This window comes from Poecilia formosa, unplaced genomic scaffold (genome assembly GCF_000485575.1).
Source record: "Poecilia formosa unplaced genomic scaffold, Poecilia_formosa-5.1.2 Scaffold67, whole genome shotgun sequence".
Lineage (NCBI taxonomy): Eukaryota > Metazoa > Chordata > Actinopteri > Cyprinodontiformes > Poeciliidae > Poecilia > Poecilia formosa.
The window spans coordinates 2399191-2423373 of NW_006800006.1; the positions used below are offsets into that span (position 1 = coordinate 2399191).

The window sequence follows — 24183 nt, forward strand, 5'->3', positions numbered from 1 at the left end:
CACATTTCAAAAGATCCAGTAACGCCTCATATGAGTTCATTTTCATTAAAACGTGCTCCGTTCTTGTCAGGGGCAGGGATGCAGTGTGACCTGGGTTACTTTGGAGGGATTTTTTTTTTTTCTGTATATTATTTTGTGGCCAGTGTTAGATAAGTACTTTTTTTGTATCCACAGGCTGTATGTATTAAATGAAAAACTTCAATAAAAAGTCAGTGATTAAAACATGAAAGAAAAAATTCCAGGTATGTTTTTGAGGAGAGGAATAACAGAACATGATGTAAAGCTCAAAAAAAGTCCATTTTAGATGGACTTTTTAGATTTTAGATTTTAGATTTAGAGAGGTAAACATGCCTAAGAAACATTTTAATAAATCTTCAATCAATGTTATTGATTAAAGATTGCATTTACAGCCACCCTAAATAGTTAGAACCTGCTGTAAATTGAATTTAGTTGAAATGTCCTTCAGACTCTAAGACTTGGCTGAAACATTTTGGGTATCTACAATATTCTTGCTAGAATTACATCTAAATAAGATATAGTAATGTACAACAGAAGCTGACAGAAACATAAAATAATCATCTGAGCTTTCCCAAACTTTTCAGTGTTGTAGCAGTCTTACCGAATGTGAAACTTTAGTTTGAAAAAGATGAAATTCTCTTAGAAAATGTCTAATTCTGGTGAACAGAAAATAGAAATGGTTTCGGTGGTATTAACTGATCTTAAACAGGAACATTTTAAACCAGTGTAATGATGGGGGGGAAAAGGGCTTAATATCTGGTTTCTATTACGCTTTAGAAATCTGACACATTTTTTTACTTTCCTCATTACTAGAGGTCCGACGAAAGATCTCCACCACGCATCGTGCCCGCGAGAAAATGTAGTAGACTATGAGTATACGTGAATCTCTGAAAGTATACTAAGTATACTACGTTTACTTGAGAGCGGCTTCTTTCCCACCAACAGGATCTTAGCAGGAGGAGCGGATAAATTGAGCGAGGCGTGCTTCAGCCTTGACCGTGTGCTGAGAAGGTTTGTCACGGACGTGCCAAGAATTTAAACGTGGGGAAGCATTGTTATGCTTTCAACCTGTCGCTGTGGCCCTCAATTATTTACAATCTTCCTATCTGTCCATCATTACGGCCAGGTTCTAGCTGGGGGGAACACCGGGGCTCTGTTTTATGCAGGGGGGAGGGGGGGTGTTTGTTGTTGAACAGGAAAATGTGCATGAAAATCACAACTTCAAATCTGTGAGGTTGAATGTATTGTGATATCAGGTGTTTGCATATTTTAGCCACTCATGTCTGTCTTGAACGTTTCCTGTCCCACTCTGTTGGTTGATACAGTTCAGAGCTGAATCTTTGGTAGTTTTGGAAGCTAGCTTAAACTGGCAAGATTTCCCTAAAAAAATCCAAAGTTTTTCAAGGGAAAACTTGGGATTTAAATGGTTTAATTTGTTAAATGTAGGGACTCACCAATCCACTTATTTCACTTCCGATAGCGATATCTGAAGTTTGGTATCAGCCGATATGATGAAGAAATTATGCTAAACTGACTTAATTATTTATTTATTTGAAATAAACATGGACGTACTCAATAACAAATTAATTTGATAACTCAGGACCAGTACACCACTCTTAAATCCTCCACTAGCTTCACAAACTTGGTCAACAGTACTGTTTACTGTAAAACAGCAAATGTTTGACTGGCATTGTCATGTTTTTATAAAATGTTTTAGACCAGATGTCTTAAAAAGAAAATCTTTGTCAAAGGTCTCTGGGATCACAAATGTTTATTTATTTATTTTTTACTAATCTAAAACAGGCGTTTGTGTTTTCTCTGGTCAGCAAGGGTTTAGTCTCTCACGGATAATCATTTTGACTATTTCTTGTAGTCAAATCATGACGAATGACTTAAACTAACACAAGCGAGGCCTACAGAAATTTAGATTTTGAGAACATTTGGTCTCCTTGTAGACACACAGGTCTGACAGGAAACGGTCCTGGGTGAAGCTGGTGGCGTTTAACACAAATTTCCACAAACATGAAATAATCACAGAATCAGAGTTAATTTATATATATATTAATATAATTCTTTTTTGCCTTTTATCCAAGTGCCACAGGAGCTCACAGGCTCAAATGGCTCCAAGTTACTACATTCATTTTTCTTTTTGAAAAAGATCAGTAGTTGGGTCTGAAAATGAAAATGAGCTTAAAATAGTTACAAACTTAACAAAACTTTGGTCCATATCTTGACCACAGGAAGTAATTATGTTGCTGTGCTTTCCTCTTGTTTACCTCCTAACACTGCTACCTCTTGGCAACTTCGCAACATATTCAACTACAATCGTGTGTCTCTTTTTTTTCCTTTGCAAAACCACACACTACAATGCAAAACCTTTAAATCTTACCAAGTATTTTAGTCTATTTTCTTATTGAAAATATCCTCATACACTCGAAATAAGACTAAACTAACTTTTTCAGCAAGAGCTTGTTTTAAGTGAATAATTCATTTATATTGATGAAAAAAGTGCCGTTGCCACTGGTAGATTATTTCAACTTATAATAAAAGTGTAAAGTCCGCCTGTGGAACTAGTACTTTTTTCATCAATAGTAATGAATTATTCACTTAAAACAAGCTCATGTATCTTCCTGATAAGTTACTCAATTCTTACTTCAAGTTTGGTAAAANGGCACCGTATGTCTGTTTAATGCAAAATGACATCCCTTCCTGTGAGAAGTGGCAATATCCAACTTAACAGCTCGAGCACTAAGCTCATCCTGATCGACTCTGGGGAAGGACACACTTATAGGGATTGGTTCCAGAGTCACAACGTTGAATGAAGTTGTTTCCAGCTTTATTGAGCTGATGTAATATAACAGCTATTATTATCGTTAAAACATATCTGGTTTCATTCCATGTACATTTCATTCAGTTACATGTTAACACTTTGATTCTTCCTTCACTTTGAGGAAGAATCAAAGTGTGAGTAGCTATGAAAAGAAAACTGTAGCACATAATAAGGCATGTCGGTTGTTTCGTTCAGGCAGATCAACAGAAAGTGTGAATTTGTCTGACCTTTTCCATCCTGAGTGACCTCGTACTTTGTTAGTTTTCATCGTTTCATACTCGGTTGTTTCAGTATGAAGACAGGACGGCAGTCATACCCCTGATTCCTTTATTGAATCAGGACAGAGAGAGAGAGACTCAGGCAGAAAACAGGAAGGCTAAATTCACCTTCGGTCTGTCCTGGAACATTCAGTACTTGGAAATGTTGGCGACCTTTTTTAAAACAAGGTGAAGGGCTGCGTTCACTTTGCAATTGCAACTCGATAATCATTTTGCTCTTCTTTTTTTTTAATAGTAAAACCTTGTTTCACAGATCTGTTCCTCACATACACGATGTAACTTCTGATTCTTTTTTTGCTTTGTTGTTGATTCTGATTCATCTCCGTTCGCTGGCAGCAGGAAGACTAGCAGGAAATAAAAAGTTACAACATCGACTGAACAAAACAAGGAAGCTGTTAGTTTTTATTATATAGTAAGTGTTGATTTTCAGCTAAGCTCTGAAAGCATCTTATTTTTTGTCAGACACATTCAAATAAAAAGGGTAAAAAGTATTTTCTCTAACTCTCAGGTCATCCTCCTTCAGTTTTTATTGACATCTCATTCCTTTGGATTCTCCTCTTTCTCTTTTTTTTAATCCTCCTCACAAACCTCTTCCTTCTCGCGTCAGTGTTTCCGATTGGCTTTTTTGTCTTTCTTGCATCAGCTCTGACAAGCGGCAGACATCCAGCCATCGAAAACCCGAACATCAGAATGGATCGCGTCATCCCGGGAGTCTCTTGATTCCTCTTCTCTCCTCTCTGCAGGTGAGCGGGATCAACGCGTCGCTGAGCAGGAAGCGTGAGCAGCGCGTCCTGTTCATGGTGGTGATCATGGTGATCTTCTACCTGCTCTGCTGGATGCCGTACGGGATCATGGCTCTGCTGGCCACCTTCGGGCCGCCCGGCCTGGTCACACCCGAGGCGAGCATCATCCCCTCGGTCCTGGCCAAGACGAGCACCGTCGTCAACCCGGTCATCTACGTCTTCATGAATAAACAGGTGAGAGGAAGCAGAGAGCGAGGATTCGAGCCGAGGTCACTTGTTGTTTTTGAGTCTTGGTTTGAAACGCTTACAGCAGGTTTCTCTAAAGTTTTCAAGGGGTTTTGATTTAACATCCGCTTTGTGTTTCTGTAAGGAACTTTTTCAAATTTACATACAGAATAATTTACATTCCTATGTGAGCAAATAAGATAAAAAGCTGCTGTTTTGTTATTTCTTATTTGGTTAAAATAAAATGTACTGAAAATACAACCTTGAAGAATCCCAGTTCAATAATTTGGGATATGATTGCGATTAAAAACTATATTATTTATATCTGTATCGGATATTGGAAAAAAAAAATTAGATTGGGTATCGTGACGATGTATCCGGTCCTTAAGGACTGATCTATTCACTCTAATTCTATACTTCTATATTGGCTGTTCTACTCCTAATTGCACCAACTGAATAGATTAAAGTTGTTTTTACATGTTTGACCAAACTTGTGAAACTATTGGTACATTTATATGTGCTGTTCTGGTGCAGTTATCTAATTAATTTGTAATTCATTACATTTATGTCTGTGTTGGAGGGGGAAGGAAAATTATCAGTTAGTTCAGCAGTTTTTCTGTATCGGATCGGTATCGGCCAATACTAAACCTCAGATATTGATATCGGTATCGGATGTGAAAAACGTGGATCGGTGCATTCCTATTAATCAAACAATAATCTTCCCATTTCCATAAATCCCAGGTCACTTTGAACAAATCTACTCTACACATTTTGCTGTCGACGTCTGGACGCCCTTCCTGTCATTCCACCAAATTCATGGTTTGAACTTCTGGTCAGAACGTTCTGGCTGTGCGCCGTGTCATGAAAGGACTCATTATCCAAAGTGTTGACGGTTAAATTCACACTCTGCCTCAGTCCATCTCGTCAGACGTCCTCTTAAAATAGAAAGTTAACTTTCTATTATTCGGCTACATCACAGGGGTTCCCAAACTTTCTCATGCATTAGCTTTGCAAATGCTGTAAAGACACATCAACTTTCAGAATGCTTACTTTTATCAATGTAATTAATATCTATTTTAATAATGCAAACCATAACTACTGGGAGAAATGAAGTGTGAATATCACTTAGAAATATGAAAAGTACACCATTATTATGAGACAAACAACTAAAATGATGTTGGGTCGAAGGGCAAAACCAGAACTTTGTTAAAAGTTGACGTGAATACACAAATTACTGGCTTCTAGAAGCAAATAAACAAGTCGGTCTCGGCCTGGCTTATTGTTTCATGACCGAGGGGCCGTAGGGTGACGAGATGAAAGCCAAAGCAACAGAAAGAGCTGGAAGAGGAATTCCAACATCAGATATTTTCTCCGGCGGCACGTCTGATCAGAAACCAGCTGCATGCACACACCGAATGGGAAACACAAAGACTTTGAGTAGAAATATTCAATCACAGCCGACCATAAAAGCAATGTCACATAATTTTATGCACTTCTTGTTCTTTTTTTTTGTTTGTTATTTAATTAGATCCGGTGAGCAATGAAAACAAGCCTGTTTTTGTTCCATAATTCTGCCAGACTTCACTTATCCAGCAGGGAGTTTGGAGGTCAGAAAACAATGGCCGAGGCAGATCCAAGAATCTCCTCACTGAAAATTAAATTAATGTATTTTGAGGAAAAGATGTGATGAATATAAATCGGATTTACTGACCCTCGTTGACTTATTAATAAGAATGCTCCTGCAGCCATGCCGCAAAGATAAATGGGGAAAAAAAAGGGAGCTTTGGGCAGAAGTTGTTGAAGCAGGACTCCAGTTACTTTTAATTTGGTCTCACTTGTCAGTCTGTTCCTTCATGAAAATATATTATTATTATTACTGATAATTGTTGATGTGGCACCTTTGTGCTCACAGGATAAATGAATACATTTTTTTTTTCTGTTCTCCAGGGTCTCTCAGTAATTTCAACTATTCCAGCTGTTTTTCTCAGCGGACTTCAAAACATGTTTTCAATGTCAGGGCTTTAAAAAAAAAACTTCACGTGAAGAGCTCTTAACCTGCTGTGTAGCTGTAGAAAAATTCCCTAAATAGTTGAATGAGGTCAGAACCTTGAGAGTTCTGGGAATCTTGTGGGATTAAATGAATTTTAACAAATAAATGTTGGATAATGTAGCAGTTTTCAAATTTCGATTAACAAGCTAAATTACAACAACTGATGTTTATTGCCTCATGCACAGAGTCCACATGCTGCAGAGGACTAATGAGAACACTCTGGTCATGTTGGGCAATCCTCAATTTAGTTTTGCTTATTGTTTGATCTTTTTCTTTTTTCCTCTGGATTCTTGTGCTGGATTCTGTATTGAAGTTGTTTAAGACAGTGGCGTCCAAAGTTGGGTCTTAAGGGTTTGCGTCCTATAAATTTTAGATGTCACCCAAATGATTGGCTCAATACCAGGCTGGTAGAGAAGTTGATGACATGTTGATTAGGTCATTTAGCTTTTTAAATCAGCTGTGTTGGAACAAGGATGCAACTTAAAGCTGCAGGACGCTGGCTGTTGAAGACTGGAGCTTGACAGCTTTGGTCTAAACACACAAGTGTGTTCAGGACAAAATATAGGCAAAAATACAGTCCAGTTCAGAGCAAATCAGATTTCCAAAGGCTGGCTACAAAGTATTGATGGGGCACATATAGGTGAGGTCATCAGCCCTGTCCACACGGAAATGAACTTTTGTAAACAAAGTCCACAACACGGGTAGACGCAGTAAATGCTGCAGTAGGTATGCCAGGCCAATCGGTGGCGCTGTAACACTGCCACTGAACGACGTGCAGAAAATGTAAAACACCAAACAGCGCCATGTTTGCCCGTTTGAATTCACTGTTTTTAAAACCGTTTTAAACAAAGAGTGTACCGCTAACAGCTTCTTCTCCCAGTGCTAACTATAGAAACAACCAATCAGAGCCAGGGGGCGGGTCTTAGTGCTGTTAGTCATGTTTGTTTACACCCCACTCACACTCTCCTCCTGCTAAGCTACAGCTTCTTCCTTATTACAGAGTTTCTTATTATAGGTGGAGAGCAATTTTATAACAGATTATCTCTCTAGCATTGGACCAACACATCATGGTGACAGGTTTAACACATTTTTATAAAAGTTACATTCCTCAGCTTTTAAAATGATGCAGAACTCGTTGGTCTTTCCCTTGCCTTCTAAATAAAATACTCTGGAGTTTCTTGTTGTGATGTGATAAAATGTGAAAAGGTTGGATGGGTGTTCACAGCTTCACAGATTGTCTTTTTTTTATGGGACATAAACAGAACATCAGCAGAAAAATGCAGACACCATCTGACTGCTGCTGTGGTTAAATCCTGCAACATAGATGGGGTTATTGGAGGTATTGTCACACCCTTTCTGTGCAGACAGCTGATCAAAAATCCCCACCGAAAGAGTTTGTAGTTATTCATTTTAGCCATTTATTTTACACAGTTAAATGTAGATTTTCTTATCCCGTCAGCACAGATGACTTTTATAACTCGCTAAGGGACTTCACACATTTAATTAGAGATTATGCCGTACTAGAAGTCTTAACACCATTTCTGCCAGTGAGACAAAAAAAAAAAAGTTATGAAGCAAAATTTATCAGCCTTGATGACATAAAACCACAGCAAAAATTCAAACTCAAATGAATCACCCTCACCAGCTAACGGCTTCCTTTTTTTTTTTTTTTTGTTGTTTAATGACTTCTTGCAACGACTTTGGATGCGCCTTTTTATCCAAAGTTTACCCTTCATAATTCCTGCTCCGTTTGCTCTCTACGCCTCCTTATCAAGTTGCTCTGTAAAGCAAATCCCTTTGTGCCAACCAATACGTTTAGACACATGATTAAAGATGTTTTCTTCCCCTTCTGAAATATTGTTCATCACGGTGAGAAAACATAATGGGAGATAACTGAGATTGTCTCCACCAGAGCCCACGAATAAAACATTTTCCTCAACGTAATCTTTATTATCGCTTCGTGGTCCAAGTGAAGCTCAAAAAGGTTTAGAAAAATATTCCCTTCAGACCTTGTCAGAGAGATTTATACTGTACCAAAAAGAAATAATAATAATAATAATAATAATGTACAGTCCTCTGTGCTGGAAAAGGAAATCTTATCTCCGAAGCCATTTGAAGTGTAAACTTTCTCCTCAGTTACAGTCAAGAGTTTTATTATTGTACAGACGGAAAGTTGGAAAAAAGAAAAAAGACACAGTAATTGTTTCCCTTTGGGATGACACTGTTTGTCACTGTTAGCTTGTCAGCTGACTCACTGATTGACCTTAGAGAGACACTGGAGTCCAAACGCCATCGACCTCAAAGCAGCTCGAACGAGACGGCAACGAGCGGGGGGAACACCGAACGTCCTGTATGTCATTTTCAGTCTTCAATTCCTCCCAGCCCGTTACTATGGAAACTGTGAGTTGAGGCGAGTTGAAGACTAAAAATGCTGTACAGATACAAGTAGCAGCTGGTGTGCGTTTGTCCCCATCCACAATCGGCGGCGGTCACGGCGCAGAGGCCTGGGGATGAAGGGTAAGTTTCCTCTGAATCCTCTTTGTCTCCTTCTGTGTGGTCTCCACTAAGTGTCAGCTGTGCTGTTACAAAGTTGTAAGTGTTTTTGTCTGAGTCCTATCAACGCCTGTTTTTCCTTCACAGTCGACAAATGTGTTTGCTATATAACAGTGGGGTAGACTCTGACCACAAGGGGTCTGTAGGAGTGAATTTGATAGAGAAAAGGAGATTTTTCTAGGAAATGACAAGCCTGGCCTTTAGCTTCCTGCGCTATTCCTCTCTATTTAAAATTAGCTTCACAACACAGTCTGGGCTTTCTCTCGTTTACTTGAATTCCCTTTGGTAGAATATACACATATATATAAGTTATTATTTTTTCACAGTTTGGGCAGGTTTTGTTTTCTGGATTTTCTCATCACAAACCAGTAATGGAAAATTAAAAAGTAAAACTTAAGGATTTTTGTTTAAAAGAAAAGCATGTTTAAGTTGAAAGACTTAATTTGCACCCTCAGACCAAAAAAATGACATAAATAACCTTACTAAGCAGATCAAGTTGGAGGGATCCAATCAATATGCTTGGAAGCATTGAAGCAAATCTTCTGTTGGCATAGCAAAACTTTGAAGATTCTGGAAAATATAAAACTCCAGTCAGAGGAAATGCCTTATTTTTGGTTATCAACAGGGCAGTGATGTTCGGAGCTGAGAGTAGAGTACCAGGAAATCCCAAGAGGAAGTCAGATGATTCATTCTTTTCACCCGTTCCAGTGTGCCGGAGCTGTCGGATCTATTAATTTTTCCCGTTGCACTCGGTGGACCGTGGGCTTTAACCACAACAACACTGGGGAGTTTACAGAAACAGATTAAGTCAAAACAATTTTCAGGTAGAGTTTTGGGTTATCTGCTGACGCCTGTTAAAGAAAGTGAAAATTCTTCCCATCACGGTGTCTTTGTCGTTTCTGTCAGCTGCAACAAACTTAATGAAGAAACTTGTGGAATCATTTCTGCTCCCAGCCAGTACAAGTTCAACTCAGTGAGTCGGGATATAATTAAAATATGTTTCTGTCAATTCATTTTGTCAGAAAATTAAAAAGTTACATTTTAAGGGGTAAAAATACATGTCATGCTATGACCTGGACAATCCTGGGAACAAAGGTTGACTGGACAGCGGGACAGCAGATGGTCATTAATACCCAGCTTCAATTGGTCACTTCTACTGAAGCTAAAGCACTGAATGCTGTATCAAAAGATATTGAGAGAAAATAAAGGGGAAGGAAAAGGTAGAAAAACATGCACAAGGAACAAGAATAACGGCAAAGTGAACTAAAGTCTATTGAGGAATCTAGGATGGATGAGTGAAGGTGTTGAAGGCCTCAGTCAGATCAAGAGAGACAAGAATGGACAAGGAGCCAGTCAGAAGCAAGAAGGTCTTTTGTCATTTTTATTATGCATTTCGGTACAATGAAGGAGTTGAAAGTCAGATTAAAACTGTTCATTTTATTTGATAGGTTTAAATTCAAGTGATTAACTTTTTCAAGAACTTTGGAAACGACACGTAGATGTGATATAGGACGAAGAGTATTGAAGTTCGAAGGGTCGAGACCCGGATTCTTGATAGTTGGCGGCAGATTGAAATACTGCAGGGACGATTCCAGAAGAGAGAGGAGTGGATGATGTCGGTGTCGATGCAGAGCAGAGAAGGGACAGGTTTTAACAAGGACTGCAGGAAAAGGATCGAGCTGACAGGCAGAGAGATCCGACTGGCGAATATCTTCACTCTTTAGCAGAGGGGAGAGAAAAAACCAGAACAACTTCTGATTTGGGGAGACATTTTATCTTCTAGCAAAAAGTATCAATGCCTGCTTTAATGGCCAGCAAACTGGACAGATTCTCATCCTGCAGGAGTTCTGCCACAAGAAAGACGAGAGACAGCAGAATAACAATTCTCCTTTCAGCAGCTGAAAGAAATTACTGAAACACCCTCAACCCCTCGGTCGACCCGGACGCCGATCACTTCCAACACCTGCAGTAATTCAGTACAGAACATTTCATTAGGTTGACTGAACTGTATCGTAATTCATTTCTTGTTGGACACTTAATCTGGAAACACTTGAAATATGTTGAACTGCTGAAATAAATCAACTTTCATTTGTTGGAATATAGTGAAAAGGTTTAGGCGCACCTGTATATAATAAAATAAATAATGGTCTTCTCATAGAACAACACTCTTCATTCTTCATGACAGGCGAGTTCCCAACACGAGAGGCGATTCGTGACATTTTAACCTCGCTGTACTTTTTCTCTAGCTGCACTGCAGTAAGCTGTGATCCTAGAGAACACCGTACGAGCAAACTGCAAGCGGATAATCTCAGATGCAATGCGGATAATCTCAGATGAGTTGTCTCCAGTACAAACCCCTCTGTCCAACACTTCCTGTCAGTCCACGTTGTTCATCGTCTCCCTGATGTGCTCCGCGTCTTCATCCGTCAAAGCCTTCACCTTCGTGTCCTCCGCCTCAAAACGAATGCTTCTCAATTAACTTCCTCCTCCACCATTTACCTGTCGTCTCCATCACACTTCCCTCCATCCTTCCCACCTGCCCGTATTGTGGCACACGTGGGTGCCGATCATCCCGTTTTCTCTACACCTCCACTCGCAAGCTTTCCTTTTTGGATGACCTACAGGTTGTGTGCTGACAGGCGCCGAGGATGAACGTGTTGCTTGTGCAGACGGTGTGAGGAGATGTTTTTGTTAGATCCTGGGGCACTTCTCGCTTCCTGTCCCACTGTCCATCCCTTCCCACACAGAATGCGCTCGACAGAAAGCAGAATGCAGGAGAAGCTTGGTGTTGAGTCAAACGGCTCCTAATTCTGACTGGGGTAATGAGTAAATGTATTCCTAAGATAAGTTTGTGGCAGCAGCACAGAGGTTGTAAAAATGTAAACCTTTATATGCTTATTAGCCTGTTGGACTCTTGATTCAGTCACATGTTTTATACAGTGTTTCCATGTGTTAAGTGTGTAGGAACAATGCATAATGATTGTATATAGTACGTATTTTCCAGGCATGTAGAGCCACTTTATAGCACAACCAGGTAACTGTTACCTTTATTTGTTATAGAAATGTCATATGTATTAAGAATTTTGACTCTATAATTTGAAATTGGGTCACTGTCTCTTTAAAAACTCCTGCTCTTTCTGAAACTCCGCCTCCAGAAAGTCATCACAATATGGCTCCTCTATTAACCCTTTAATAACGTCTTTACCAGCATTTCACTGAGAGGTAGCTCCTATAATGAGCTCAGTTCCACCAGGAATTTGCTAATTTCTGCTGGCTAGTCTGAAGGAGCTGGGTGGGGTAGATTAAAGGGTCTCAAACATGTATGGAAAAAATTCTTTACCAGCCTCTAAAAGACAGGCGTTGTCGTTTTGCTCTCTGTTAGCAAGGCGCACAGTTTGGACCAGGTGCTGCTCCTTCAACTCACAAGCAGTGGTTATGTGACCTGATGTCGTGCCTGAAACTGGAAAAAATTAAATGTAAATTTGAAAAAAGCATCGGGCCTCTTTCTCGACACATTTCAAAAGATCCAGTAACGCCTCATATGAGTTCATTTTCATTAAAACGTGCTCCGTTCTTGTCAGGGGCAGGGATGCAGTGTGACCTGGGTTACTTTGGAGGGATTTTTTTTTTTTCTGTATATTATTTTGTGGCCAGTGTTAGATAAGTACTTTTTTTGTATCCACAGGCTGTATGTATTAAATGAAAAACTTCAATAAAAAGTCAGTGATTAAAACATGAAAGAAAAAATTCCAGGTATGTTTTTGAGGAGAGGAATAACAGAACATGATGTAAAGCTCAAAAAAAGTCCATTTTAGATGGACTTTTTAGATTTTAGATTTTAGATTTAGAGAGGTAAACATGCCTAAGAAACATTTTAATAAATCTTCAATCAATGTTATTGATTAAAGATTGCATTTACAGCCACCCTAAATAGTTAGAACCTGCTGTAAATTGAATTTAGTTGAAATGTCCTTCAGACTCTAAGACTTGGCTGAAACATTTTGGGTATCTACAATATTCTTGCTAGAATTACATCTAAATAAGATATAGTAATGTACAACAGAAGCTGACAGAAACATAAAATAATCATCTGAGCTTTCCCAAACTTTTCAGTGTTGTAGCAGTCTTACCGAATGTGAAACTTTAGTTTGAAAAAGATGAAATTCTCTTAGAAAATGTCTAATTCTGGTGAACAGAAAATAGAAATGGTTTCGGTGGTATTAACTGATCTTAAACAGGAACATTTTAAACCAGTGTAATGATGGGGGGGAAAAGGGCTTAATATCTGGTTTCTATTACGCTTTAGAAATCTGACACATTTTTTTACTTTCCTCATTACTAGAGGTCCGACGAAAGATCTCCACCACGCATCGTGCCCGCGAGAAAATGTAGTAGACTATGAGTATACGTGAATCTCTGAAAGTATACTAAGTATACTACGTTTACTTGAGAGCGGCTTCTTTCCCACCAACAGGATCTTAGCAGGAGGAGCGGATAAATTGAGCGAGGCGTGCTTCAGCCTTGACCGTGTGCTGAGAAGGTTTGTCACGGACGTGCCAAGAATTTAAACGTGGGGAAGCATTGTTATGCTTTCAACCTGTCGCTGTGGCCCTCAATTATTTACAATCTTCCTATCTGTCCATCATTACGGCCAGGTTCTAGCTGGGGGGAACACCGGGGCTCTGTTTTATGCAGGGGGGAGGGGGGGTGTTTGTTGTTGAACAGGAAAATGTGCATGAAAATCACAACTTCAAATCTGTGAGGTTGAATGTATTGTGATATCAGGTGTTTGCATATTTTAGCCACTCATGTCTGTCTTGAACGTTTCCTGTCCCACTCTGTTGGTTGATACAGTTCAGAGCTGAATCTTTGATAGTTTTGAAAGCTAGCTTAAACTGGGAAGATTTCCCTAAAAAAATCCAAAGTTTTTCAAGGGAAAACTTGGGATTTAAATGGTTTAATTTGTTAAATGTAGGGACTCACCAATCCACTTATTTCACTTCCGATAGCGATATCTGAAGTTTGGTATCAGCCGATATGATGAAGAAATGGTGCTAAACTGACTTAATTATTTATTTATTTGAAATAAACATGGACGTACTCAATTACAAATTAATTTGATAACTCAGGACCAGTACGCCACTCTTAAATTCTCCACTAGCTTCACAAACTTGGTCAACAGTACTGTTTACTCTAAAACAGCAAATGTTTGACTGACATTATCATGTTTTTATAAAATGTTTTAGACCAGATGTCTTAAAAAGAAAATCTTTGTCAAAGGTCTCTGGGATCACAGATGTTTATTTATTTATTTTTTGCTAATCTAAAACAGGCGTTTGTGTTCTCTCTGGTCAGCAAGGGTTTAGTCTCTCACGGATAATCATTTTGACTATTTCTTGTAGTCAAATCATGACGAATGACTTAAACTAACACAAGCGAGGCCTACAGAAATTTAGATTTTGAGAACATTTGGTCTCCTTGTAGACACACAGGTCTGACAGGAAACGGTCCTGGGTGAAGCTGGTGGCGTTTAACACAAATTTCCACAAACATGAAATAATCACAGAATCAGAGTTAATTTATATATATATTAATATAATTCTTTTTTGCCTTTTATCCAAGTGCCACAGGAGCTCACAGGCTCAAATGGCTCCAAGTTACTACATTCATTTTTCTTTTTGAAAAAGATCAGTAGTTGGGTCTGAAAATGAGCTTAAAATAGTTACAAACTTAACAAAACTTTGGTCCATATCTTGACCACAGGAAGTAATTATGTTGCTGTGCTTTCCTCTTGTTTACCTCCTAACACTGCTACCTCTTGGCAACTTCGCAACATATTCAACTACAATCGTGTGTCTCTTTTTTTTCCTTTGCAAAACCACACACTACAATGCAAAACCTTTAAATCTTACCAAGTATTTTAGTCTATTTTCTTATTGAAAATATCCTAATACACTCGAAATAAGACTAAACTAACTTTTTCAGCAAGAGCTTGTTTTAAGTGAATAATTCATTTATATTGATGAAAAAAGTGCTGTTGCCACTGGTAGATTATTTCACTTAAAACAAAAGTGTAAAAGTCCACCTGTGGAACTAGTACTTTTTTCATCAATAGTAATGAATTATTCACTTAAAACAAGCTCATGTATCTTCCTGATAAGTTACTCAATTCTTACTTCAAGTTTGGTAAAATACTCATAGTAAAACCTAGATATTATAAAACACCTTGTAAGCTTCTGTGTTTTTGCAGTGTAACTGGTTAATCAATCAATCAAATTTTATTTGTATAGCACATTTCAGCAGCAAGGCATTTCAAAGTGCTTTACATAATTAAAATAAAAACAGCATGTGACATTGAATAAACAATGAGAAAGAGAGAGATTTTAAGAAAAAGAAACAGTGAGAAAGAGAAATAACTACAGTTTTAACTACTGTCAAAACTGTTTTCTATAATAAAAAGCAGCTCAGTGTTGAGAGCAGGCCTGGAAACACACAAAAAAAGAAAGTATGGAGAATAAAAAGGTCAAATTATTCAGAATAAGTTCTACTTGAGTTTATCATCCAAAACATTCCTGGGTTTTTGTTCAATTTTTTATTTATTTATTTTTGTTTCCCCCACAAAACGCTCTTTGTTCAGTCCATTTTCTCGTAAAGCAGAGCACACGTCGGTCCGTTTTAACAGACTTCTCACACGTTTCCCAGGCAGCTGTTATCTAACCGGAGCGCCGCGCTTTGCCCCCTCTCCTCGTCGTATTTAGCCTCTTTGGTGCTGCAGAGAGGCAGCGGGCACCGCGACTCTCAACCTCTCATCTCTGAAGAGCTCTCGTGTTTTTCCACAGCAGCACGAACGCAGCTGCCGCTTCACACCCGATCACCAGGAGGCCTCGCCCGCCTAATGAATAAATTATCCAGGTCAGGATGGTGGCAAGCGTTTGTTTATTTTTCCCAGTTTTGAATTCATCTTCCTCAAGTCGACCGTAACGCATCGTTTTTCTTCCTTTGGATGTCCTCTCTGATTCCTGAGAGGAATCCATTTTCAGTTTCGGAGCTGCTGACCTAGATGAATCTTCCACATGTATGTGAGACAGAAGTCTGAAAGCCCCAGGCTTTGCCTAACCTGTGTAACACGGTGTCACTGGTAGGTGCGGATGTCAGCGGCACCCCCACTGCGTTTCTGGGCCACAAATACGAGTACGATTCATGAAAGTTTTGGGGGAAAAAACAGCGAAAATGAGGTCCCTTAACTTTAAGTTGTTTCCCCCAGAGGAGCCCAGAGGCCAACAGAGCAGGCTGTGACTATATTTAAAACTGATCCGTACATAATTACTTATTAATATCATTTCTCTCCCTCCTCCGTCTGCTTCTTCTGGTCTGGGTCATCTCTGACAACTTCCAGGTGTGAAACTCCTGGAAACCAGAAAATGAGGCCAGCGCTCTCAGAGAGACCTACCTGATTTAAAAAAAACAAACAAAAAAAAACCTTGTTTTTGTTAAAACCAAGCAGTGAAGGTTGGAAATGAAGGACTTTCAATGTGTCCTCTTCCTGTTTAATTCACTTCTTGTGGCAAAAATAGTTTCAATACTACGCTGAATGAGACCACACACACGTTCAGATGGATATCGGGGTTTTGCTACTGTAGCTTTGTAGCTCCAGTGTGGAACCTTTATAAAAAAATACTTTTTTTTTTCTTTTACATATTTGTCGAAACTGTCACTATGTCTTGACAGTATTGTATGAAACATAGTATCTGTTAAAAGAAACAAAAAAAAAAGCTTTTCTGCTTCTCCTGGTGTGAACTGAAAACAGCCAATCAGAGCCAGGAGGCGGGTCTTAGCATAAAGCTAGTTGGCATGGGCACTGACGATGGCGTGTGAATGGTTTTCCTGTAGCGGTCAGTTGTTTTTTTTTGCCATTAGCACATTTAGCAGCTCATACAAAAGCTTGATTGACAGCGATAAGACCCTCCCCCTGGCTGTGATTGGTTGGCTTAGGTTGGGAGCGCTGGCGATAGCAGCACAGAGAGGAGACGGAGGAAATTAATCTTTGTTCAGATTGTCTCTCATATTAGAGTCACAATATTAACAAATATGTTAAAAAAACCCACATTTTTTTATAAATACACACTGCAGCTTTAAGGAAGAAACACTGCACTGTTGCATTTCTATGCATTTGATTGTTATAATAGGTGACGCGATCGGGGGTCGGTCAGTTTGTCAGGATTTTTTATTTATTTTTTAAATCTGTTTAGAAATTCAGCAGCTGGATCATGCATAAAGTGTTAATTCGGCACATAAATCAAAATATGTTGCTTTTGTTTTTCTTTTTATAATCAGTTTTTATTGTGAAAAGTCTGGATTTACTGAAGTTCAGTGGTTGAGTTTACAGAGTTCCTCTGCTTCAAAGATGGATACAAAATTTCTCAATGACATCACAGTTCTTTTTTTTTTTCTCATATTAAAGGATCAAACTGACCAACCTGGGCTAATAAGTATTAATCATGGCCTAAATTTCACTTTCAGTTGTAATCAATAAATATTTACAAAGGTCCCTGTATATTTTAGAAGTTTACAGAAGTCATATTTGATGTGACAGCCCTTACAAACTGCAACACATCTGACATTTGTTCCTGAGCAAATAGTGATTTTACATACACTAACGTTTGCCTTGAGATAAGAATCGGTAACATTTAACAAAAACTCACGCTATTTTCTGTTTTAACATCCAGGAGCTTTTTGATCATTTCTTTTAAGGAAAAGTTTTCCAACAAGGTGTAAAACTTAAACCTCTCATCAAAAAGCCTTTGTAATGGATCTGAACACCCACTGAAAATGCTAAACGAACATTAGCGATCCGCTGCTGGAGGTGTCATGAACAGAAGAGAACAAGGCATTTCTCTTTTCAGACCCTTTTTTTCAACCACACTAATAAAAAGCATACACTTGCACACTGACTTTGCTCTTCTCATTGCGAATGTCATTACCTGATTAATTTAGGAGCAAATAATTTGTTTCCATTGGTGTATTGTTCCGCAACACAAAGCAGCCGACACAATTATCCCAATGAAAAAGTTTATAATGAAGTGTGTGGAACACAGGGAGAAAGCAGAAGGCTGAGGTTGGACGTAATTAGATGCATTTTGCCCAACGGGTGAACAATGAGGTGTGCAGAAAATGCAGCTGAACATTCTTTTTGTAGAAACCTACTTTGGACAAAACGGAGCTAAATGTTTTACTGTACAAAACACACCTTCCATGTTTACTCGGTGTGTTGAGACAAAAGCTGCGTTTCAATTACAAATGTGAAAAACTCTGTCAACATTCCACTAATGTCAAAAAAAACACAATTTTGCAACCGCGGTCTTTCCAATAAATAAGAAACGCACTTTAAATCTCACGTGAATAAGTTTCACAGAGTAGGTCAGTAAAAACTCCTGCCATCCTCCTACCACTTCCTGTCATCTTGTTTGTTGTTTGCTCCAGTAGTAACATCCGGTTGTTGATCACATGACCCACGTGATGGGGAAAAAGAGTTTCCATCGTCGTTTTGTGAACTAAACAAATTTCGATACGGCCAAAGAAAACGGCAAAATGTTTTATTGAGAAACATGTTTTTTTTTTTTTCCAAATTGCAGTTTTTCCATTAACACTCCAGCAGCGTTAGGAGATGGGATCATTTAGACCCCACGGGTTTTTTACTATGTGCGCGGTCTGGCTGGGTCACACTGACCCCGCGTGTGCTTTTACAAGTTTGTGTGGGTGTGTGTAAACAGACGGTCTGATGGGACAACACCCCTTCTGAGTGTCAAACTAAAACCACAAGAAGCTTAAGAGAATTCATTTTCAAAATGTCAAATTGCGTAATTACATGCCCAATGGAAACGCAGCTAAAATTGGAGATACTTTATGTTGTGTTCTAACTTTGTGTTTGTGTGCTTGTCCCAGTTTTACAGATGTTTCCAAGCCCTGTTGCACTGTGAAGCTCCTCGCAGAGGCTCCAGCTTGAAGAGCTCGTCCAAGGCTGCTACCAAAGCTGTGAAGGGAGTGGCGGTGACCGGCCCCCGCCGGACCGACGACTTGTTGTTTATGGTCGCCTCTCTGGGCCAACCGGCTGCCACTGTACCCCAGCTGGACCCGTCCTGTGAACCAACCATTGACCTCACCAAAGCCCCGTCGTCTTACAACCAACCTGTGGTTGTGGTTTCACTGGTGGCCCACTTTGAGGGCTGACACTTGGCTATTGCCGAGAAAACTTCAAATGTCTGTCTGGGAAGTCATTAACAATGTTGTAGGGCTGCGGACTTCATCTCTGCCTCGGCCTGCCTGGTGGTAGATTGGTAACTAAGGGAAACCGTGAAATGCCTCTGGACAACGTGAGCAAAAACCCACTGCAGTGAACACACAGAACCTTTGAGGTCTTTGTTTATCTGCAGAATACTTGACTTTTAAACATTTCTTTCAAAGAAACAAACAAAAAAGGAGAATTATCTGGATCATTCAAAGGGCCTTATGTGTTTTGAAGCTGAACATTGACCGAGATATATTTTTCGATTGATTTGTTACTGACAGCATAAGAAGAACCTGGGCAGTTTATGACCCAAAGTATTTTAAAGTTTTGTTACTCAGAGGTAAAGTTTTGATGAAATGTTTGAGCACAAGAAAAATACTCTACAAATGATTTTAGACCTTTAATTTTTTTAAGCTTTTGACTTGCTGCAATTTCACAGAAGGACTTCAACCTGCATCAAACAACCTGGTTCTAAATAGGGACTTACTCTACATGTAGCACTGCTGATGTAGCATGCTAACAACATTAAAGTTCCTCTGGTGCAACATGGCTTTGAGTACCGTCTGTGCATGCACACTGTTAGTAGGAGGAATGGTAGAATAAGGTTTAGGAATGACGAGAAGAATCTTAATTGCTTCACGCAGTAATCTATCCCCAAGCTTGCTTTTTAAAATAAATAAATAAATAAATAAGGATTAGGATTAGCATAACAATTGATTACACTCTCAAGCTGATTGTTTGAATGAATTATGTGATCTAACCTCAGATAAATGGGAGAGAACTGGAACCAAAGTAAAAGGTAGTCCATTCCTACAAACTCCATAAAATATTGCACAACACAACACTGACCCCGCGTGTACTGTTACAAGGTTGGAGGGTTTTTTCTGCCGTTTCGGGTGCTGACGGTTTGATGGGACATTTCCCCCCAATGTCTGACCATGACATCTTCTTTTACTCGCTCATCTGTGCACCACTGAGCCTTTATATCACCAGCTACCTGTGTTTGAGCTTCGAAGCTTGTAACTTAGCGACTTACTTTAAAGGACCACCAGGCTGCACAGCTATTTATCTTCATAATACAAACCCTATGTTAACTGTTTATTAATAATATTATTCTCACAGTTAACGTGACATTCATCCTGCTCGGTGCAACTGAAACAAAAAAGTTGTTTGGGGTGTGTGTTTGCGTGTGTGTGCGTGTGTGTTAGATTTACCTCGTAAAGTTACAGAGGATTAAAAGAATCATACTGTGCAAAGGTATCAGTCAGGAAAAAGATACAAAACAATTTCTAACACAGACTTGTGGTCTTGTGTAATCTCTTGTATTGTCCATATGTTGTAGGGTTTAGAGTCCGAGGCTTTTTCTCCTGCACATCTGGATTAAATCCACCAAAACCTCATGTAAAAGTGTTTTACGGTCTGGTGACGCCAAACATGAAATCTGGCTATAATAATGTGTTTGAGACAAAAACAACACTAAACATCAACCAAAGAACTCAATACCCATACAGGATAACATGGTGGAGGCAGCATTATGCTCTGGGAGTTACTTTGTTTTAAGTTTTATTGAACAATGTAGACAAAATAATACAGTTTTCACACTTCCGTGAGGTTTCCCAGGCAAAGATTGGATGTACTTTTTAAGATTTAACATTGTTTAAAAATGTAAAATACAATTTTAGAGACATGCTTCTAAGTTGTTCTAAAATGTATTATGGTAGACTTTATAAAATAATATAACATTACTAAAAAATTTTAAAGTACACTGCATGTATTTGTAAAAATGTATATTTTCAATGTGTATACATGTCTGCTTAAGTTGTACGTCAGATGGCATTTTCAAATAGATTTTGTGTATTTTCCTAATCAGTTTTTCTGTGTTATGAAACACTTTCAGCGGTGGACATGATCTTTGTAACAAAGTATGCCTTATTAAGTGCCTTGATTGGTTATGAGTTTGTTAAAATGGCGGGAAAAAATTAAGCAAAATTCTTATTGGAATTACTGTAAAAATATAATATCACACATTTATGTGTAGACAGAACATCTACAGCAAATGCATAACTGATCATTAACGCTTCATTAATCAGTGCAGAAGGTGTCTTCAGCTACACATCTGTCTAAATATGATCCGTTTTCTCCAGTTCTTTAAAAAAAACTGAAGCTGTCTTCTCCAAACAATCAATTTTCAGATGTAAAATCTATTAGCATTTTCTCCAGTACACACTCCATACCAGTTGGTGGCAGTAATGCACGCCTTCAGTTAAAATAAAAAAATCAACTCTACAAGAAGAAGAATAGGATCACCTACAACTGGGAAACAGAAAAGATTATGCCCTTAAAATTCAAAATTTTTTTACTTGTACAATTAAACCTTATCAGTAGGGAGCAGCTTGATGGTAGGTTATGGTTTTGGTAAATTCAAGAACATTGTAATCCAGCCAGATTTAAATAACTAGCTAACTAAGTGGCTACCTTGCTAACTAGATACATATTACTATATAGCTATTTGGCTAACTAGCTAGCTGGCTATTTATCTATCTAGCTATTTATCTAGCCATTAAACTAGTCTGTCTACATACATATATTTTCCACCACAGCAGATTGTACTATTGTTATTGCAATGAATCTCCTCTGCTTTTATACTTAATATTATCCTACTCGCTTATTCTCCTCAATCTGCTGCAGTGAATGTATTTTTTACCTGCACACGATAGAGACAAAAAAAAAAAATCATTATTTTTAAAAAATGTGAGCACAATAAATGAGCTCTCAGGTGAGAGCTGAGAGCTCTCACCTGAGAAGTGGATTCTAGCCTTCATGCTAATGAGAAGTGGTGAGAAGTGGATTCTAGCCTTCATGCTAATGAGCCGGCACCCGGCCCTGGATGAGTAACAGACGGCACAATGTTACAGCAAGAAGGGAGTCTCTTACATAGAAAGCAGCGGCTGATGCCTCTTTTACCAAAACACCAGTGCATTACTCACCGCAGGCTTCATAAGACGACCGTCTGGAAAAAGTGTAACAGGCGGTAAACTTGCTGACGGTCCGTATCTCTGAGCGTTCCCTCGGTGACTGATGGTGTGTTCTTTGGGACTGGCAATGGAGAAGTGGGACAGCGAGAATATTTATGCGTGTGTGTGTGTGTAAGAGAGTGCAGGGAAAAGATGGGGAACATTGTGTAGGAAGACCCAGAATAGTCAGTGCAGGCCACATTTGTTTGCGCCGCTGGTAAAAATCCTAAATATGAATTATTCTTTTATCACGGCAACATGATTTCCCACATAAACTTTAAAAGAAGTAAGCTGTTAATTTGAGTATACTTTTTTTTTCAGTGTCAGGAAAACAAAATCAACGGATGATTGTTTTAAATGAGGTGTCACATGTATTCGTACTTTAGTTGATGGCGCACTTTTACCAGCAGGGAGTTTAAAGCAGCAGTATGTAACGTTTATTAAAAAACAAAATGCTTTTTGTACATTTGCTAAAACTGATGCTATGTCATGAAAGCAGGGTATGAAACAATTTGAAAAAGAAATAAAAATCTAACAAATATACTGCTGTATTTGTTTGTCAGAAACAACCAATCAGGGCCAGGGGGAGGGTCTTACCGCGGTCAATCATGCTTGTATACCCGCCACACACATTCTCACATTTTCTCTCTGCTACACCACAGCTGGTTCACCACAACAAAGCCTGCCATGAATGCTAACACTGCTTAGCATGGCCACTGACGATATCAAGAGATAAAAGGTTTTCCTGGAATGGTAAGTTGTTTCGCCACCACTGGCACATTTAGCAACACGTACACAAGGTTGATTAACAGCACGAAGACCCTCCTCCTTGTTGTGATTGGCTGTTTCCGACCAGGAGTGGTCCATTCCTTCAGACGACAACAGTAGTTCAGGAAAGAGGTGGAGGAAATCGATCTTTTTACAGATCATCTGTCTCACATCAAACTGTCATAACATGGTGACAGTTTCAACAAATATGTAAAAACCATATTTTTGTAAAAGTTACATACTGTAGCTTTAACGTGTCACCCTGTTGGAGCACAGAGAGAGGATGTTCTTTGACCATTTCCCTTTATAAATGTATGTAAATTATCCATGTGTTGATTTATCTTTTCACTTATTACTCAAAGTGATGATCTGAAACCAATTTTCTGGCTGAGAAAATTTAACCATTTTTGTCTGAAATGGACAGACAGGAAAGGTCACATTAAAAACACTTGGTAGAGGAGTGCTGTGGTGGCGCATTAAGCACAGCCCACATATGGAGGCCTCAGTCCTTGATGCGGATGTCCCAGGTTCGATTCCCGGTAGGCGATAAATGATAAATCAATTAATCGCACGATAAATTAAACCTATCAACCTCATTTTAATTATCGGCTTTATCGTCTCTTCCTGCCTTTTTTCTTTCTCTTGATGACATTGAATGAAAAAAGGCTCAACTCCGGTGTTCTTCACTAACCTACCCCTAACCCAAACTTACAACCATGGTGATGCTAACAAGTTTCCTAGGATTCTTCACAGAGAAGCAGTCTCACCTCATCACAGATTCTTCACCATACTCAACGGCAAACATAATGCGCTTTTACCTCACATTGATCTTTGGTTTCACATCAATCCTGCTGTTTGTTGCTAAAAGCCTCAATCTTTGTTTCATCTGGACAAAGCCCAGAGATTCAGCTATAAAGTCACGCTTCAGTTTAGCAATTTTCACATTTAAACAAATGAAAAGAATGTTTTATCCTCCAGTTTTATTTTGATAGCTTAAGGTCGGCGTTAAGGTATCAAAGCTAAAACTTTGATACCTTAATTAATATTATGTCTCTGACAGAACAAATTATTTTACGTAGTAGCAGACTCCGCCTGCAACTACATTTAAAAAAAAAACAAACAAAAAAACAATGGTCTTAACTGCAATTCTTTTCTATTATTTTTATTCTTTTGTTGCTTTTTGTGAAATTTATTTAAAGTTTGAATTCTGTGCAATGGTCACATACCAGCAACAGTCAAAGCCACACCAGAGCATTTGTGGCTGGTAGTTCATACACATTATGGATACGTTGTTTCTGTCTTTCCACGCTTTGTTCGAATGTACATGACCTGTGTGAGTTTTCATTAACCCAAAAAACGTTGGGCGTGTATGATATATATGGGGTTTTTTTTTTTATAACAACTGAAGGTAATATAGTT

At 38.8% G+C, this 24183-nt stretch overlaps 1 protein-coding gene across 1 annotated transcript; it reads left to right on the top strand.

Annotated features, from left to right (window-relative positions):
- The first annotated feature begins 3705 nt into the window (after positions 1-3705).
- Positions 3706-21700, top strand: LOC107836576 (pineal opsin-like). Its single transcript, XM_016672918.1, has 2 exons — positions 3706-4103; positions 18640-21700. The coding sequence occupies exons 1-2, from the start codon at positions 3924-3926 to the stop codon at positions 18922-18924; spliced, it is 465 nt and encodes a 154-aa protein (XP_016528404.1). The 5' UTR covers positions 3706-3923; the 3' UTR covers positions 18925-21700.
- Positions 21701-24183: the final 2483 nt, after the last annotated feature.